The sequence below is a fragment of the Choloepus didactylus genome, chromosome 17 (genome assembly GCF_015220235.1).
Source record: "Choloepus didactylus isolate mChoDid1 chromosome 17, mChoDid1.pri, whole genome shotgun sequence".
NCBI classification, from domain to species: domain Eukaryota; kingdom Metazoa; phylum Chordata; class Mammalia; order Pilosa; family Megalonychidae; genus Choloepus; species Choloepus didactylus.
In genome coordinates, this window is record NC_051323.1 from 29,070,302 (window position 1) to 29,091,367 (window position 21,066).

A 21,066-nucleotide genomic window follows, 5' to 3' on the forward strand; every position below is an offset into this window, starting at 1 on the left:
GGGAATGCAAACTGGACAAGCATCTGACAGAACCCAAAGGCTTGGGAAGAGGAGTTTGAGGAGAAAGGTTATTGAGGAAATAAGGGCTCAGAAGGGTCATTGCATATACTGGGGAAAACAAAGTGCAACACACAAGTTCAGGATGGAACACGTGCCCAGAAAAGACCTAAGAGGTCCTTAGGCTTCCAGTATTGGTGGACCTAGGGTTTCACACAAGCAGAAGGTGAAGGCTAAGGCAGAGATGTAGGCCTTCTAGCTTAGTGCTGAAGGCATATTCCAGCTCAGAACCAAGCCACAAAGACTAGGAAGTACTGTTTTTTTTTCTTTTGGCTCCAGGTGTTTAAGGAAATCTCTGTAATTTCCTTGCCTGACCACTGAGATAATGGAACACAGACTTTAATGACCACACATGATAAGGAATTCAGCCCTTGCAAAAATAATTTGGGAAAGTTGTTAAACAAATGGACAGAAGAAGTCATCAAAAATCAACAAAAGCAGACGGAAGAAGATGGCAGCACAGAGAGGAGTGGAAGTTAGTTAACCCCCTGGAGCAACTAATAAACAACAAGGAACAACTAGCAAATGAAATGGAATAACTGCTGGGAGACAACCGTGACTGTCCACACATCATGCACCAACCTGGATTGGGAGGAATGCCTGAGATCACATTGTGGAATCTGTAAGTAGAAACTGTGGACCCAAGCCAGGAGCTCCCTCCCCCCACAGCAACCGGAAATGCAAAGCCTCGCTGTGATAGAGAGCAACATTCTCTGAACAAGTGAATATACCTCAGTCTAGCTCCAAATGGGGTTTTAATTGACCAATGTGGACTGCTCAATGCAAGCTACAAATCCCCAACAAGCAGACAGAGGCTTTTAATGATGTCTGACCTTCAAGAGTGAGGGGACTTCTCTGTCCTGGGAGGGATAGTCCAGATGACAGGGTGCTATTTCTGGCCAACGGGTAAAACTGGGGGCTGTGGACTGGCCATGAAAGGGGGCTTTTTGTCCCTTTTCCTCTCTCTCCCAACCTGAGTGGCTCAGTGGAGAAAGCCTCAGCCATTTTCAGTTTGCAGTGCTGTGACCCAGACAAGGGTGGAGATAGCACAGTCAGAGAGACAAAGAACCTATTCGAATGCAGACGATAACTCCCTAGGGGGTGTATCTTCCCTAAGAGGAAGGAGGTGGTGCCCAGCTCTATTACCCACCTTCAATTCAGAACCAGACCCCAGAGCCTGGGGGAAAACAGCCCAAACAGAAACTAAGGAGGCCACACCTCCTTAAACCACTCAGGAGCTACACTCTGACAGGTGCCACCTGTTAGGGAGGTGAGGAAAAGCACAGCAGCTTGAGGCCTCAAGGGGTGTGTCAATCTTCTAAGGCACACCCTCAGAGAAACCTGATACTGAATATTGCCCTGTTCTGGGAACTGAGCCCATTCTGGTCTAGGAAAACCTGATTGGGGTAACCAAGGAAACCAGATGCCAAGACAACAGAAAACTACAACCTACACTAAGAAAAACAAAGTTATGGCCCAAAGGAACAAACTTACACTTCAACTGAGATAAAGGAATTGAAACAACTAATGCTAAATCAATTCAAAAAGTTTAGGGAAGATATGGCAAAAGAGATGAAGTATATAATGAAAACATTGAGCGTACATAAGGTAGAAATCAAAAGTTCAAGAAAACAACTGGCAGAATCTATGGAAATGAAAGGCACAACACAAGAGATGAGAGACACAATGGATACACACAACAGCAGATCTCAAGAGACAAAAGACAACATTCAGGAACTGGAGAACAAGACACATGAAATCCCATACACAAAAGAACAGATAGGGAAAAGAATAGAAGAACATGAACGTCTCAAGGAACTGAATGACAACATGAAATACATGAATGTATGTGTCATGTATGTCCCAGAAGGAGAAGAGAAGGGAAAGGGGGCAGAAGCAATAATAGAGGAAATAATCAATGAAAATTTCCCATCTCTTATGAAATTATGGATCCAAGAAGTGCAGCGTACCCCAAACAGAATAGATCTGAATAGGCCTACACCAAGACACTCAATAATCAGATTACCAAAAGTCAAAGACAATGAGAGAATCCTGAAAGCAGCAAGAGAAAAGCAATCCATCACATACAAAGGAAGCTTAATCAGACTATGTGTGGATTTCTCAGCAGATACCATGGAGGCAAGAAGGAAATCATGTGACATATTTAAGACACTGAAAGAGAAAAACCACCAACCAAGAATCCCACATCCAGCAAAACAGTTCTTCAATATGAGAGAGAGTTTAAAATACTCTCTGATAAACAGACAATGAGAGAGTTTGTGAACAAGATACCTGTGCTAAAGGAAATACTAAAGGGAGCACTACAGACAGATAGGAAAAGACAGGAGTGAGAGGTTTAGAACACAATTTTGGGTGATGGTAGCACAGCAACATAAGTACACTGTAAAAAGAAGACTGTGAGTATGGTTGAAAGAGGAAGGTTAGGAGCATATGGGACACCAGAAAGAGAGGAAAGATAAAGACTGGGACAGTGAAACCTAGAGTGCTCACCAATTGTGATAAAAGGTACAATTTTTTTTTCAGAAGGGAGAACAAATGAACAACAATCTTGCAAGGTGTTAAAAATAGGGAGGTATTGGGGGAAAAACACAATCAATGCAACTAGAGACTATAATTAACAGAAACACTGTATTATGCTTCCTTTAATGTAACAAAGGCAATATACCAAAGCTAAACGCATATAAAAGAGGGACATAAGGGAGGGGTACGGGACTCTTGGCATTGGTGATGTTGTCTAACTCTTTATTCTACTTTAGTTTAACACTATCTTTCCTTTTGTTGCTTCCTAGCTGTCTTTTTTTTTTTTCTTGTTTGTTTGTTTTTTCCTCTTTCTTTGTCTCTCTACCTTCTTTGATTCTTCCTCCTTCTTTGTGGAAGAAATGGGGATGTTCTTATATAGATAGTGGTGACGGTGGTGAATACATAAATAAGTGACTACACAGGGAACTAACAACTGTTTACTTATGATGGAATGTATGGTGTGTGAACAAAACCATCTTAAAAAAAATAGGTTGATGAAGAAAGCTTGAGGGCACTATATTGAGTGAAATAAGTCAGACACATAAGGACAAATATTTCAGGGTCTCACTGATATGAACTAATTATAATATGTAAACTTATAGACATGAAATATAAGTTACAAGGATATAGAACAAGGTTAAAGAATAGGGAGTGGCTGCTTATTATGAGCAGAATGTTCAACTAGGATGAACTTAAATGTTTGGAAATGGACAGAGATGATCATAGCATGTTGTGAGAATAACTAACAGTGCTGAATGGTGCATGACTGTGGTGGAAAGGGGAAGCTCAGAGTCACATATGTCACCAGAAGGAGAATTGGAGGTTAAAAGATGGGAATGCATACAACAGTGAATCTTGCGGTGGGCAATGTCTGTAATAAACTGTACAAATATTAGAAATCTCTTTCATGAACCAGAACACATGTATGACACCATAACTAAAAGTTAATGATAGAGGGGTATATAGGGAAAAAAATATACCTATTGCAAACTATATACTACAGTTAGTAGTATTTTAACATTCTTTCATCAACAGTAACAAATGTCCTATACCAATACTATCAGTCAATAATAGAGAGGGGGTGGTTAGGGGTATGGGAGGATTTGAGTTTCCTTTTTTGGCCTTTATTTCTTTTCTGGAGTAATGAAAATATTTTAAAAATTGGAAAAAATATTTGTGGTGATGGATGCACAACTGTATGATGGTATCATGGGCAACTGATTGTACACTTTGGATCTCTGGATAATTGTATGGTATGTGAACAATCTCAGTAAAAATAAAAATAAAAACATCAACAAAAGCAAACACTGGGGAAGGGGGAGAATCTAATTTCCAGAGTTACTACACTGCAATATTCAAAATACCGTTTTCAATGAAACATTTACAAGGCGCATTAAAAATTCAGGATTATATAGCCCATTCACAAGTATAAAAAATTGACAGAAACCATCCTTGAGGAAGCCCAGACTAGACAAAGACTTTAAACCAACTTTTAAATATGCTCAAAGTGCTAAGGGAAACCATGTACAAAGAAGAAAAGGAAATCAGGAAAATGATGTATGAACAAGATGATGAGTAACACCAATAAAAAGATAGAAATTATAAAAGGGAATCAAACAGAAAATCTGGAGCTGACAAGTACAATAACTGAAATGAAAAATTCACTAGAGGGGTTTAATAGCAGATTTGAACATGAAGAAAAGATTCATTAAACTTGAAGATAAACCAATTGAAATTATCCAGTCTGAGAAAGAGGAGAAAAGAAAGAAAAGTAGAGAAAAAGGGATCTATGGGACACCATGAAGTCTGTCAATATTTGCCTTATGAAAGTCCTAGAAGTAGAAGAGAGAAAGGAGCAGAAGACCATTTGAATAAATAATGGTTAAAAATTTCGCAAATTTGATGAAAGACGTGAACCTATACTCAAAAAAGTTCAATGAATACCAAGTAGGATAATCTCAAAGAAACTCACACTGATACACATTATAATTTAGCTGTTAAAAGCCAAAGACAAAGGGAGAATCTTAAAAGTAGCAAGAGAGAAATGACTCATCACTTACAAGGGATCCCAGGTTTAACAGTTGATTTTTCATTAGAAAACATGGAATCTGGAAGAGAATAGGATGACATATCTAAAGTTCTGGAAAAAAAAAACAAACTCTCAATCAAGAATTCTGTATCTGGCAGAAATACCCTTCAAAAATGAAGATGAAATTAAGACATTCAAAGATAAATAAATAAAAGCATTGGAAGTTCACTACTAACAAACTTACTCTACAAGAAATGCTAAAGGGAGTCCTTCAGGATGAAAGGAAAGAACACAAAATAGTGGCTTGAATCCATACAAAAAACAAAGAACTCCAGTAAGGTTAACCACACAGGTAATATAAAAGCCATTATTATTGTATTTCTGGTTTATAACTCTTCTTTTTATTTCCTACATGACTTAAAAAAGAAAACTGCACAAAAAATTATAAGACTGTTATGGGGCACACAATGTATGACAATCTAATTTGTGACAACATCAATATAAAAGGAGTGGGCAGAGCTGTAAGGGATCAGAATATTGTATGCTACTGAATCTAAGTTGGTATGAATTCAAACTAAAGTGCTCTAAATTTAGGATGTTAATCCTAATCTCCATGGCAACCAGTAAAAAAAATCTTAAAAATATACATAAAAGGAAATGAGGAGGGAGTCAAGATAGAACATTATAAAAAATCAATGCAGTATAAAAGTAAGGCGTAATGGAGGAAATGAGGAACAAAAAGGTATAAGACATAGAGAAAAAAATAAATGAAAAGTTTGGTCTAAAAGCTATATGCTGAATCCAATAAATAGAAAACATTTATTGTATTGTAAAAAATAATTATGGAAAAGTCAAAAATAAGACTTTAAAGAAGGAAAACTCAATTTAAAAAAAAAAAATTGAACCTGAACAGGCTTCTGAATCTTATTCCAAAGAAATTAAAGTAGAAATAAACAAACTAGAAATAAACAAAGCACATGGTAAAACACACTCTTCTAAAACCATAGGATCAAAGAAGAAATCAAAACATCAATCACAAGTCATATTATTTCCTTATGACAGATTTCTGGAAGTGGAGTGAAGTGAAGATCACTGGAGTTCAGCTGAGGAAGTCAAGGAACTTTTGGGCTAAGGAGTTAAATGGATCATCCATGTGGTCAACGGAAATCCCCCAAATGATCGTCAGATTTAAGGCATAGTCAAGAGAGGGATGGCAAAGTGCCCAAGAAATTTGGGAAAGTCACCAAGAGGTGAACAGATGATAGAAGTCAAGGGATATTAATCCAGAATTTTGCAGCAATTTATCTACTGAAAGGATTAGGTAAATAGTACTTGATTTTCACTCCAATACTAACATATTTCCTTAAATGGCCAGGTTTTCAAAAAATATTCATTGACTAATTAATACAAACAGATTCTAACTACTTACCATATTATAGTTTGATTAAAACAGCTAGAAGAGATAGCTGCATGGAAACTTCTAGACAGAAGGATACAGGAGATACATACAAATTTAAAACTCAGAATGTCCATAAAATGTATGTGAATAAATGAACATGAGCTAGGAGAAGCTGGTCAATGCATCTCAATATTTCATCCTGTCATTTCTTTAGATAGATCTTGACTTACAGAGGTTTCATCCATACATTGACAAAAGAAGTATGCACATATTTAGGCGGTTTTATAATATAGTCAGTAGTCAAGGAAAGTTTTGTGTTTCTTGACTAACCTTCGACTTGATCTTAATCTGCTTAAATCTGTTTAATTATTACTACCAGTAAGACAGCTAAATGGTATATTATATTAGAAAGGTTTATGGAAGAAAAAGTAGCTTATTAGTGGCATTGGTTTTTTTTTTCCCCCTCTGAAACAAGAATAAGTTCTCAACTCTGCAAAAAAGATAGAACTTTTAGTTTTAATGCTAATAGAACCAACCTGTAATTTTTGCTGCCTTTTCCTCCTGGTTCACTCGGTTCTCATCATCTTCTTCATTATCTTCTTCAAAGTCATCCAAATTGCCAATGTCAGCCTGCTTCATACTCATCAAACTAGCCAAACTTTGCATGTCTTCATCCCTACATCAGTGATTCAGAACATAATACACAGTTCATGAAAGGACACTTGCTTGGAAAACAATCGTTTCTTAAGATGTTACTATTAATATATTCCTTCTATATGCTATAATGTTCTTTTAAATGGTTATACAAGAATATTAAAAAATTTAAATACTCATATTCACTAATTTTTAAATGACATGTTTAATATGTTAAAAGAAAACAGGATTAAAAACTAACTGGTTAGGAGTTAGTTTAATTCTATGGTACAGATCTAAGGAAGACTAAAATTTTCTTCATGGGATTAAAGTAAGGTTTCCTGATCATGAAGTCTGGAAATAATAATTTGTGTCCTAAAACAGCGGCACAGTTTGCAAATCAGATGAGATCTAGCCTTTAAAATATGCAAACTTTCAAAAGAATGAGTACAGAAATTCTTAATCTAAAACCCAGGAACTCACTTTGGGCTTGTGGGTAGGAGGGAGAGCAGGTAGTAAACCCATGAATATTTTATTTAAATTTTGTCTAAAAATGAATTTTTTTCAAAAAGGCAATAACGCCAGAAAAGTTAAAAAATCTCTGTAACAGAAAAAGCTACTTAAAAACAAAGTCTAGCCTTTTTAAGAATTACAAGATGGAAAATGACCTAGGCTGATTATGAGTTAAATGTCATATATTTGATAAAACTTAAAAAAATTATTTTGAAGCATTTAAAATATAAATTTACAAGGTTTATAGTAATACTCCAAGTCAAATTATTTAAGTTTTCTTCTTAATTTTTGTGGTAACATACATACACACAAAATTTCCCATTTTAAACCACTATTATTAAGTTTTCTTGATTTAATACTTTCCCTTAAAATTCAAATAAACTTCAGTGAATGAACCATATTTTTAACATGTTATATTCAAATTAAATTTCAATTTTATATACTTCCCCAAATTCAAATTTAAACGGTTTCTTTTGTAATGTAATGTCTGTCAATATTCATCTATCTTCTAAATACAGTATGAATTTGCATGGTAGTTGTTAAAATTCTTTGAATTTTATCTTATTTAAGCTACAGAGTTACAAAATCATTTTCCCTTTTTAAATAAATTTGGTAATACAAAGTCTACATAAACAACAAAAAAAGTTGTATTACCTTATATGAATGCTTTACAAATTGCTCACCTACCAATAACTGGAAGAACATAACATCTTTCTTTAAATGTTAATTTGCTTAATTTTTACTCCTTTAATTTCCTCATATTTTAACCCTATTATTAATATTATTCTTTCAGGATGGCAGGAAGGCAAGAAAGGGAGAGGTAGAGAGCAAGTTCACGCATGTCCTGAGAAAATTCTGCACACAAATTGAGACATGCAATTTGCCTGAATTTCCTTTCACCCAAATTCCTGTGAATGGTACTGATTCACTTACTGCCTCTGTCTTGTGGAAGGGAGTCCACATACAAAGAATCTTTTCTTAATTTGTTGTCTTCTTCCTGTATTTTCTTTCCTTTGATTCTGGCTTGAATTTCAGGGTAAGGTCTTTATTTTTAATTTCTTAGTATTTAGGTCTACAATTTAAGGTCATAAGACAAGGAATAATTGATTCCATTCCACAGTCTCCCTATCACACTCACTTAGAAGCCAACTTCCCAGAAAGGAGGTTTTCTGTTATCTACACCAAGTCATTTGCTTCCACAAAGCTGAGTGCCAAACATCTAATTTGGAATGACACACAGAATCCAGTCTAATCAGCCAAGTAGATGTGGTCAGTTTTAGTAACCATATCTCATTAAGTCAAACACATTCAGAACTGTGATTCAGATTGTATTTAAATGTTCATAGTTACCTTCTTCCCCTCACCTCCTCACCTTTTAATTTCAGGCATAGAATTTCCATTTTCTTCTTTTCTTGACCTTCCATTCCAAGTACCGTACTTACCCTTTCACTACACCCACAACATGTACTTACCTTGATTTGACTGTATTCTATAACCAGGGTGTGGTTTGGGTTTTTTTTTGTTTGTTTGTTTTTGCCTGCTCTAGTTATATTTACCTCTTGCAGTATCTAATTAGAATTTCACTCCTTTAGGAGACTAGAATTGGATCTAGGAGTTATCTTTGTGCAATACCTATTAGTGCTTAAGTGATTTTTGAAAAGAATAACGGTTTGAGAAAATTGTTTAGCTAACTGTACCTTTTCATAAATTTTTGGAAGACTGAGATAAAGAATATGAATTGGCAAAAGTTCTTTCATTCCTCTTATTCTAAACTTTCTATTTTGGGTTCTTCTCTTGTCTGTCTCAGCTATATCAAACAGCTCTACAAATTGAACTGCCTGTACTTTACAAACTACTTAAAGACTAATATAAAACAAACACTTTTGAAACCCTATAATATACAACTTAAAATTTGAAACCAACTATAGTCACTCATATTATTTTTCATTCTTTGGGGTAAAAAAGAAAAGACTATAACAAAGAGTTCATTTAATTCAGCCTCTGAAACAAAAAATGGCAAAAATGATTGGTATGTTGCAGGATGTTCTCAACTGCTACTAGTCTACTAAATGAAAAGCTATTTACCTAGGTGTTTTGAAACACAACCTGAAGACTATTTGACAGAAGAAACTCACGTGGCTTTTCCCTCCCGAAGGAAAATGCAAGATAAAGAAAACTGGAGAGTGGAAGATACAACTTTTTTAGACAATGGCTTGAATTTTAACTTGACATCAGTCTGAGTCGGCATAGGGCTTGCATACTGTTTCATGTTGATGCTGCTAGTAGCAAGAGCTTTTCTTCGACCAGAAGGAGATTCCTGAAAGGTAAATAATAATTACATATTTTGGACTTCTTTGCTTTATAACCAAATATTTTTAAATACTATTTTTTTTATTAATTTTTATTGGGATTGTTCAGATAGCATACAATTATCCAAAGATCCAAAGTGTACAATCAGTTGCCCCTGGTACCCTCATGCAGCCATGCATCCACAGCCACACTTAATTTTTGTTCAATTTTTAGAAGCTTTCCATTACTCCAGACAAGAAATAAAGTAAAAGATGAAAAAAGAAAAAAAGAAAAGGAAACTCGACTCCTCCCATATCCCTAACCAACACCCTCAATTGTTGACTCGTAGTATTGGTATAGTACATTTGTTACTGTTTAAGAAAAACTGTTGAAATACTACTAACTGTAGTATATAGTTTGCAATAGGTATATATTTCTTCCCTATATGCTCCTCTATTATTAACTTCTAATTGTATTGTCATACATTTGTTCTGGTTCATGGAAGAGATTTCTAATTTTTGTAGAGTTAATCATGGACATTGCCCACCACAGGATTCAGTTTTATACAATCCCATCTTCTGATCTCCAACTTTCCTTCTGGTGACATATATGACTCTGAGCTTCCCCTTTCCACCTCATTCACGCACAGTTTGGCACCGTTAGTTATTCTCACATCTTGCGTCCTATATCTTGGTACCTTATAATTCATGTCTGTGAGTTTACGTATTATAATTAGCTCCTATCAGTGAGACCTTGCAATATTTGTCCTTATGTGTCTGGCTTATTTTACATAGTACATTGCCCTGGAGGTTTTGTCATCAACCCATTTCTTTTAATATGGTTTTGTTCACACACCATACATTTCATCCTAAGTAAATAATCAATGGTTCTCTGTACGGTCATATATTTATGTGTTCACCACCTTCACCACTATCTATATAAGGGCATCTATATTTCTTCCACAAGGCAGGAGGGAGAGTCAAAGAAGGTAGAGAGACAAAGGAAAGAGGAAGAAAAATGGCAGCTAGGAGGCAGCAAAAGGAAAAATAACCTTAAATCAAAGCAGAGTAAAGAGTCAGACAACACCACCAATGTAATTGTCTAACACGCCTCCCCTATCCCCACCTCTTATCTGCATTTACCTTGGTATATTGCCTTTGTTACATTAAAGGACGCATAATACAATGATTCTGTTAGCTACAGTCTCTAGTTTACATTAATTGCATCCCTCCCCCAATGCCTCCCCATTTCTAACACCTTGCAAGGTTGACATTTGCTTGTTCTTCCTCGTAAAAGAACATATTTGTACATTTTATCACAACTGTTGAACACTCTAGATTTCACCAAGTTACACAGTTCCAATCTCTATCTTTCCTCCTTTCTTCTGGTGTCTCACATGCTCGCAACCTTCCTCTCTCAACCGTATTCATCGTTATCTTTGTTCAGTGTACTTACATTGCTGTGTTACCATCTCCCAAAATTGTGTTCCAAACCACGTACTCCTGTCCTCTCCTATCACTCTGTAGTGCTCCCTTTAGTACTTCCTGTAGGGCAGGTGTCTTGTTCACAAAGCCTCTCATTGTCTGTTTGTCAGAAAATATTTTGAGCTCTCCCTCATATCTGAAGGTCAGCTTTGCTGCATATAGGATTCTTGGTTGGTGGTTTTCCACTTTCAGTATCTTAAATATATCACACCACTTCCTTCCTGCCTCCATGGTTTCTGCTGAGAGATCCACACATAGTCTTCTTAAGCTTCCTTTGCATGTGATGGATTGCTTTTCTCTTGGTGCTTTCAGGATTCTCTCTTTGTCTTTGACATTTGATAATCTGATTATTAAGTGTCTTGGCGTAGGCCTATTCAGATCTATTCTGTTTGGAGTACGCTGCGCTTCTTGGATCTGTAATTTTATGTCTTTCATAAGAGATGGGAAATTTTCATTAATTATTTCCTCTATTATTGCTTCTGCCCCTTTTTCCTTCTCTTCTCCTTCTGGGACACCAATGATACGTACATTCTTGTACTTTGTTTCATCTTTAAGTTCCCGGAGACGTTGCTCATATTTTTTCATTCTTTTCTCCATCTGCTCCTTTGCGTGTAGGCTTTCAGGTGCTTTGTTCTTCAGTTCCTGAGAGTTTTCTTCTGCCTCTTGAGATCTGCTTTTGTATGTTTCCATTGTGTCTTTCATCTCTTGTGTTGTGCCTTTCATTTCCATAGATTCTACTAGTTGTTTTTTTGAACTTTTGATTTCTGCCTTATGTATACCCAGTGTTTTCTTTACAGCCTCTGTCTCTTTTGCGATATCTTCTCTAAACTTTTTGAATTGATTTAGCATTAGTTGTTTAAATTCCTGTATTTCAGTTGAAGTGTACTTTTGTTCCTTTGACTGGGCCATAACTTTGTTTTTCTTAGTGTAGGTTGTAATCTTCTGTTGTGTAGGCATGGTTTCCTTGGTTACCCCAATCAGGTTTTCCCAGACCAGAACAGGCTCAAGTCCCAGAGGGAAGAAATATTCAGTATCTGGTTTACCTGAGGGTGTCCCTTAGAAAATTGGTTCCTGTGATGCCTCAGGTCACTGTGCTTTTCTGCCCAGCAGGTGGCGCCTGTTAGCCTATAATTCTTGACTGGTGTGAGGAGGTGTGGCCGTGTTCCCTCAGGGTCTGGGGTCTGGTTCTGAATGGAAAGGGCCCCACCCCTTTCCTCCTAGAGAAGACAGACCCCTCAGGTGGAGGTCATTAGCATTTCAATAGTCTCTCTTTCTGCTTGTGCTATCTCCACCCTTCTTTGAGTCACAGCACTGGAAACTGTAATGGCTGGCGCTTTCTCCACTGAGCCGAAAAAGAAACAGATAGTCCCCTTCAGACCTAGTCTAAGGTGACCCTCCGGCTCTCCAAGGTCAGTTGTCACCCAAAGCCTCTGTCTGTTTTTTGGGGATTCGTACCTGTAGTGAGCAGTTCACACTCGCTACTTAAAACCCCAGTTGGAGCTCAGCTGAGCTATATTCGCTTGCTGGGAGAGAGCTTCTCTCCGACACCACGAGGCTTTGCAGCTCGGGCTATTGGGGAGGGGTTCTCATGACTTGGATCCGCAGGTTTTACTTACAGATTTTATGCTGTGTTCTCGGGCATTCCTCCCAATTCAGGTTGGTGTATGATGAGTGTACAGTCTCGTTTGTCCCCTCGCAGTTATTCTGGATTATTTACTAGTTGTTTCTGGCTTTTTTCAGTTGTTCCAGGGGGACTACTTAGCTTCCACTCCTCTATGCCGCCATCTTCCCGGTCTCCTTTAAATACTATTTTAATACAATTGAATAAAAACTGACAACTTTCCTCACTAATGAAATCCTATAACATAATAATTAAATAAAATTGCATTGAAGTTATGTCCTAAGTATTACATCTACAAGTAAGGCATATATGACATTGGAGAGAGCTGGCCTAGGCAGAAATAAGGGAAGAGACAACTCCTAAACATATCAGTATGGTAGTTTGGAACTGCTGTGTACCCTAGAAAAGACCATGCTCGTTGGGCAAAATTGAGTCCTGATGTCGAATAAAAGGTAGAATTTGAAAGAGACAAGTTAGAATATTTAATCAGAGAGATTTCCAAATTAAATGTGGTAAGTGAGGCCTGGCTTCTCCTTGCAGCTTATAGTAAAATGCGAGAGGAAAGGGATAAACTGAGAACTGAACTCTTGGGTACAAAGAAACCAGAAAGTGACAGAAAGGTAGTCCCCGGAGAATAGAGCCCCATGTGAGGATTTAACCAGTCAGCTATCTCAGTACAAATCACGACTGGAGACGGAGTTATCCAGAAAGGATTTTTGGAAAGTCCTATTGTTTAAAGTTTGGGACCCCTGTGCGCTACATACAAAACCTACAGGTTTGTTGCGGGATCTATATAAAAGGAACCACCACGAGCCTTGACCAAAAGGGACAGACTGAAGGAAATATGACTTCAAAGGCAGAACCATGGAAGCCAAGGTCTTGAGCTAAGACACCTCAGGCCAGAAGAGCAGACCCACCCATGCACTTGGAAAGAGTGAGTTTGGCCCAGAGTTTGCAGAGGGTGGGCCTTCAAACCTATTGTTCAGGAAGAGTGTTACCACCCCAAAAGGCTCTCAGATGTCTGGGGGATTGAGGCGAACTTGGCCGCCCCATTGTTCAGGAAGTGTGCTCCTGCCCCAGGCCTCAGATAGGGTGGAGCACATTCCCCAGGGATTGGGAGAGTCTGGTCACCATCCCACTGTTCTAAGGGGGTTGAGTGTGTGCCCCAGAAATGGCAAAGAGTCTGGGTGCCACCTCAATGCTTGAAGAGGGTGGAGCCAAGAATGCGGTGGTCTCCCTAAAAGCTTGGAGATGTTGGAACCCTCATCCCAATGTTTGGAGAGAGCAGGGCTACTGTGGTAAGACCTTGGCGAGAGCAGGAATCCTCCTCTTTCAAGCCTCAAGGAAAAACATCATTCTATATGACTCTCAGACCTTGAAATCTAATGAAGTTTTCCCCGCAGGTTTCTGGAACTGTTTGGGACCTTTGACCCCTGTTTTCCTTTCAATTTCCCCCTATGGGAAATGGGAACATTTATCCTATGACTGTCCCACCTTTGTATACTGGAAGCAGATAACTTGTTCTATGTGTCACAATTCCAAAGGAGGAAGAGAATTTTGCCTTAGGATAGACCACGCCTGTGCTGGTTTGGATGTATTATGTCCCCCCAAACGCCATTATCTTTGATCTAATCTTGTGTGGGCAGGAAACATATTGGTGTTGATTGGGTTGCAGACTTTTGATTGGATGTTTCCATGGAGATGTGATCACTGAACTGTGGGTGAGATCCTTCATTGGATAATTTCCATGGAGGTGTGGTCCCACCCATTCAGCATGGGCCTTGATTAGTTTACTGGAGCACTATGTAAGCTCAGACAGGAGTGAGCTTTGCCACAGCCAAAAGGGACACTTTGAAGAATGCACAGAATCTGAGAGAGTAGCTGCAGATGAGAGACAGTTTGAAGATGGCCACTGAAAGCAGACTCTTGCTCCAGAGAAGTTAAGAGAGGACAAACACCCCAAGAGCAACTAAAAGTGACATTTTTGAGGAACTGCAGCCTAGAGAGGAACGTCCTAAAAGAAAGCCATTTTGAAACCAGAACTTTGGAGCAGACACCAGCCACATGCCTTCCCAGCTAACAGAGGTTTTCCGGATGCCACTGGCCATCTTCCAGTGAAGGTAGCCAATGGCTGATGTGTTACCTTGGAAACTTATGGCCTTAAGACTGTAACTGTGTAACCAAATAAACCCCCTTTATAAAAGCTGATCCATTTCTGGTGCTTTGCGAAAAGGCAGGATTAGCAAACTAGAACAATGCCTATAACTGATTTTAATGCCTTTGTACATATTTATTGTTACTGAGATGATTTAAGGCTTTTGTGATATTGTGATGGAATGAATGTATTTTGCATATGGAAAGAACAAGTCTTTCTGGGGTCCAGAGGGTGGAATGTGGTAGTTTGGCGCTGTTATGTACCCCAGAAAAGGCCATGTTTGGTTAATCCATTCTTGTGGGTGCAGACCTATGTGGGTGGGACCTTTTGGTTAGGTTGTCTCAATTGAGATGTTTCAATCCTTTACTAGAGCCCTTTAAGAGAGGATAAAAGGCAGAAACACTGAGAGAGAGATTGAGATTGATTGAGATTAGAGAGAGAAATGCCCCAGAGGTGCTAAGAGAGACACTCAGAGAGAAAGACACTCAAATCAGAAGCTGAAAGTGACAAAACCCAGGAGTGAAGGACCGGCAGATGCTGACCATGTGCCTTGCTATCTGACAGAGGAACCCCAGATGCCAGCAGCCTTTCTTGAGAGAAGGTATCCTCTTGTTTATGCCTTAATTTGGGACATTTTCATAGCTTTAGAATTGTAACTTGCAACTTAATAAATCCCTATTGTTAAAAGCCAACCCATTTCTGGGATATTGCGTTTTGGCAGCTTTAGCAACCCAAAACAATCAGGAAAGCAAAAGTAAGGGGTAAGACAGAAAGTTTCCAGGTTTACTATGAGAGGAGAATCTAGCACAAGGCTAGGCATCAGGATACTCAACAATTATTTTCCTTCCACTGATTGTATTTAATGTAACCTAATGATATTTCTCCTTTCTGATCACCTACAATTTTTTATAGAACTCCCAGCCTAAGTGGCATTCTACCTCCTTTTTGCCTATGGTATCTGAATTCTACCTATCTTATAATTTGGGCCTCATTTCTTCTCAGGGCTTTGATCACTTTAGTCCATAGTTCTCTCTCCCTTCCCTAAGATCACACATAACAAAGAAGACAAACAGTTGGTTTCTCAGATCCTATCTCCCATGGCAGACGTTGCTAACTGACCCCAGCAGACCTCAAAATTCTTCCCAACAGAGCTATTGCCAAGATATCAGAACTAGAACACAAAATGAAACCTATTTTCTCAAAGGTATGCAACATTACATTAATAAGCCATCTTGTTTCATAATTATCCTTTACAGAATGATAGCCTAGGAGAAACAATGAAAACAGGAGAGTAAAATAAGGAATGGGCATTAGCTACGTTTATGGCACTGGGTAAATTTTGGAGAGATATGATGATGAATAACACATAATCCCTGACTTTGTGTTCTAATGGCAAGGGGAAATTTTTCCATGTAGGATAATTGATAAATAATGTAAATCAGAGGTTATATACTACCTTTCCTTATAGTTTATTGGTCTGGGATTTGAGATCTAAATTTATGGCCTAATTTCAGAGCTGTATGACCTTAAGCAAGCCAGTAAACTTGAGTCTTGATAATCTTCCCTATGAAATAAACAGGCTGAACAGAAATTCATTCAAGCTTTACAATTATTTTTTATAAAATTATCCAATTTTTCTACCAAGGCAGGAAAAACTATCATTAATACTTTTGCATTGTTATTTAATAAATCTTTGTTTTTCCTATGGTTGACAAACATCTAAAATAAGGATACATTAACTTATTCATTATATTAAAGCAGCCTTTTCCAAATAACTGATATTTCTGCCCAGCAGAATAAGTCAAAATGTAATGTAGCATCCCTAAAGAATACCTTGTTTTAAAATGTGGTCTTATCTGTCAGATTATGCACAGCAATGCTACACAGAACTATTAGTGCATGTAGATACCTTATAAATGAATTTCAAAAATGCATCAAGCACTTGAGAAGGATTTAAGCCCTCTCCGAAGAAATACTTAAGAATATGCAAATGCCTTCAACCGAATCAAGTTGAACAGATGTAACTATCCCAAACAATACAAGTGTTCTTTCCCTGGTTGCTACTGTCAATCAAAGAGTAAGATTAAGGTCCAAGGTTCTGACAATGTGCAAAATGAAAAAGTATGATCAGGGAGTATCAATTTAATATATTGATATGAACAATAATCTCTTATTGTACCTTTAGAATAGCTAACAACTTCTACATACAATATAGGATTTAAAACCTCTGTTTTGAAAGCATGACATACACACTGCCACATATTATTTTCAGTTTTTGTTAAGCAAATAGGTTTCACAAATGTGACACTGTCCCTTAACAGTATTTATTTAATTTTATAACCAAATAAACTAGGAAAATTGAGATAACTTGTAAATGAGCATAATTGTGAAAACTCAGTTGAAGGATAGATCCTGCAGATGTAGAGTTTTGATGATTCACATTCCATCAATTTCATTTTTAGAGTAAAAATAAGGTAGAAAAGTTTTTCTGCTGAACTCAGTTTTATGGCAAAAAGTATTTTATGTATTTGGTAAATCATTGTCTGAGACAATAACATAAAAACTACTGATTTCTAAACACAATTAGTGTACCATTTAATTAAACATTTGCTCAGCAACAATAAAAACAGTTCTTTGTGAAGTCCAGGCAGGTAAGCAGAATAGAGCTCTTTTAAGAGTCTACAATACCCATTCCTAACATTAACACAAGAGCTCACCAGAGTCTTTGTCTTTAAAATGGAGTCTGAATGGTGTTTCTAGTAATTCTCTACCATCTCAAACACTATTAAAATGTCTTCTTGAAATTAGTGGAGTGAGCCATCAAGATTGCAATGTAACACATCCCTGGGAACGTTTTCCCCTGGATACAGCTAAATAAAAGGGCAGGTTCAATTCGCCTGGAACTCTGGAGGACTACAGAGACTGGAGAAAGACTCCACAAACACTGAATAGAAGAAAAGAAAAATCCCACCTGAAAAGAAGAGGTGGGATTGCTGTGGGGACTTGGCAGCCTTCACCCCTCCCTCACACTCGGTTCTATGTGGTTTAAGAGACACAGTGAGGCAGCACTTCAGCCCAGGCACCTACTGCCATGGTCACTGACCATAGGGCCACCCAGGGCAGTGATGCAGTGTCATGCACACTCAAGCATGGGGACCAAAGTTCACACAGACAGAAGGTGGGGCTCTAGCATTTGGCATGCATGCACATACAAAGTGGTCCCACAGGAACAAGAACAACCTGAAGAACTATTGGCAAGCTATGTATACTCCTTATTGCTAGTGCACCTAAACAATAAAATTAGGTGTCTTTCAAAACCAACCCCATCTGGCACCATGGTTGGGATCCCTAATGTGAAAGTTACTGAAGGCAGAAACGCTGCATGAAAAGGGAAAATTCAACTGCTATAAGGCAGGGCAGAACCACAGCTGAAAGCTGAAATGAAAAGGTGGCCCACAGTTCAGGAGGGGAGCTAAGCAAATCAGAACTGCTGGGAAGAAAAATTTGTACAAAAACAAAGAGAACAAACCAGGACCCCTAGAGGAAGAATAGAGGAAAGGAAATCCTCTCCTGAGGAAGAAAGAGTTGCACATAATAGGGTAATCTGAAGTTACTGCGCATGCCCAGGGTAAGAGGCAGGTGCAAAAAGACCTGAGAAAATCCTTAATGTTAAATATGGGTTGCTTTACAAGTTCAGATTAAGTGGAGAAAGCATTGAAGAAGAGCTTTAACATTCAGACAGTCTATGCTAAAACCCGAGGTGACAGGGAGAAACTGACTTCCAAAATTAGCTTACCAAAACAATCAAATGCCCAGACATCAACAAAAGATATCAAGCCATTCTAAGAAACAGGAAGAGATGGCTCACTCAAGGGAACAAATTAAAACTGCAGAGAAAACACAGACAGTGAGACAACCAAGTTATTCAGCCAAATCTCCTAAATCAAGTCAAGGATTGAAAGGAAAATATGGATAGAAATAAACCAAATATGGATATAAAGAAGACACTACGTGAACAAAAAGAAGAATTAGGAAATTTAAAAAAGGAATATAATAGAACTTACGGGAATGAAAAACTTGATAATGGAGATTAAAAATACACTAGAGGCATTCAACAGATTTGGCAGACAAAAAAAGAATTCAGAGAACTACAAGACAAGGCAATCAAAACCATGCAATCAGAAAAAAGGAAACAGAGAAAAGAATGGAAAAAAAAAAATTGAACAGAGCCTAAGAGACCTGTAAGAACATGAAGCATACCATCATGAGCACTATGGGAGTCACAGAGGAAGAGAAGGAAAAAGGGGCAGAAAGAATACCTGAGGAAATACTGGCCAAAAAATATCCCAAATCTCATGAAAGACATAAATATACATGTCCAAGAAGCACAGCAAACTCCAAACAAGATAAACCATAACAGACCTCCTCCAAGACATATACTAATCAAAATGTCCAATACAAAGAAAAAGAAAGGTTTCTGAAAGCAGCAAGCGAAAAGTGATTCATCATATACAAGGAAAAACTCAATAAGATTAAGTGCCAATTTCTCATCAGAATCCATGGAGGCAAGAAGGCAGTGGTATGACATATTTAAGGTACTGAAAGAGAAAAATTGCCAGCTCAAAAATCTTTATCCAGCAAAACTGTCCTTCAAAAATGAAGATATTCACAGATAAACAAAAACTGAGAGAGTTCACCGCCAAGAGACTTACCCAACAAGAAATGGTAAAGGGAGTTCTGCAGGTTGAAAGTAAAGGACAGGAGAAAGTAGTCTGGGGAGGTATGAAGAAGTGAAGATCCCCAGTAAAGGTAATTACATGGGTAAATGTGAATCCAACAGTAAAGTATCCTCAGTATGTAACTCATATTCTGTATTTCCTGTTAAGATTTAGAATTCAACTGAATAAGAAATAATCATATTTCCATTTGTGGACATGCAAAATATAAAGAGGTAATGTGTGATAAAAACAACATAAAGAGGAGAAACAGAGGGGTATAGCAGCAGGGACTCTATGCTATTAAAATTAAATTGGTATCTTTTTGAACTAGTAATTCATAGACTTACATTATTTGATACAAACCCCAGAGTAACCAGGAAGAAAGTATTTAAAATATTTATAGAAATGGATATGTAAAAGGGATAAATCAATTAAATCACAAAAGACCAACCACAGCCAAAAGAAGTCTGTAATAAAGGAAAGGAGGGTCAAATAAGATAGAAGATGAATAAGAAACACGGGACAAAATGGCTGAAGTCCTGTCTTATAGTAATTACACTGAATATAAATGGATTAAACACCCCAATTAAAATACACAGATAAACAGAATGGATTAAACAAAAAAAAAGCATAATCCAACTATATGTTGTTTACAAGAGATTCAACTTAGATCCAAAGACACAAACAGCTTGAAAATATTCCATGCAAATAATAACCAAAAGATAGTTGGGAAGCTATACTAATCTTGGACAAAGTAGTCTTTAAGTAAAAAACTGTGCAAGAGACAAAGAAGGACACTAGATATTAATAAAAGAGTCAATCCAACGAGAAAAAATAATAATCGTAAACACTGGTGCTCCTAACCACAGTGCTCCAAGATACACAAGGCAAACATTGACAAACTGTGTGGATATGTTGGAGCACTCACCCCAGCGTTTGGAGAGAAAAGGGCTGCTGCGTAGGCCCTTGGAAAGGGTTGAACTCCCACTCTCTGAAGCCCCAAGGATAAAATGCCATTCTCTAAACAACTCAGATTTTGAACAATGGAGTTTGTTCTGCGTGTTTTAGGAACTGTTTTGGTTCCTTAAACCCTGTTTTCCATTAAGTTTCTCCTCATGACAATGGGAATATTTATCCTATGACTGTCTCTCCTTTGTATATTGGAAACAGATAACTTGTTCTAAGTTTCACAGGTCCACAACTAGAAGGGAATTTTGCATTAGGACAGACGATGCCTGTAACTGATTTTGATTAGATCTTGTACTTACCTATTGTTACTGAAATGATTTAAGCCTTTTTGATATTGTGTGGGGATGAATGTATTTTGTGTATGGAAAGATCATGTCATTTGGGGTCCAGGGGGTGGAATGTGCCAGTTTGGATGTATTATGTCCCCCAAAATGCCATGTTCTTTGATGCAATCTTATGGGGGCAGACATACTAGTCTTGATTAGGTTGGAATCCTGTGATCGCGTGTTTCCATGGAGATGTGACTCAATCAACTGTGAAGGAAACGTCTAATTGGATAATTTCCATGGAGGTATTATCCCGCCCATTCAGAGTTGGCGTCAATTGGATCACTGGCGTTGTATAAAGGAGTTCACAGACAGAAGGACTTCAAAGCAAC

General features: G+C 37.7%; 1 protein-coding gene across 6 annotated transcripts in view; it reads right to left on the bottom strand.

Annotated features, from left to right (window-relative positions):
- Nucleotides 1-21,066, bottom strand: part of EHBP1 (EH domain binding protein 1) — an 870,491-nt gene that overhangs the window by 223,884 nt on the left and 625,541 nt on the right. For all 6 annotated transcript variants that reach the window (XM_037807056.1, XM_037807055.1, XM_037807058.1 and 3 more), the window contains 2 exons: nucleotides 9,308-9,489; nucleotides 6,563-6,702 (listed from right to left, as the gene is read on the bottom strand). In XM_037807056.1, coding sequence (XP_037662984.1) covers nucleotides 6,563-6,702; nucleotides 9,308-9,489 — 322 coding nt within the window. The remainder of the gene's footprint in view (nucleotides 1-6,562; nucleotides 6,703-9,307; nucleotides 9,490-21,066) is intronic.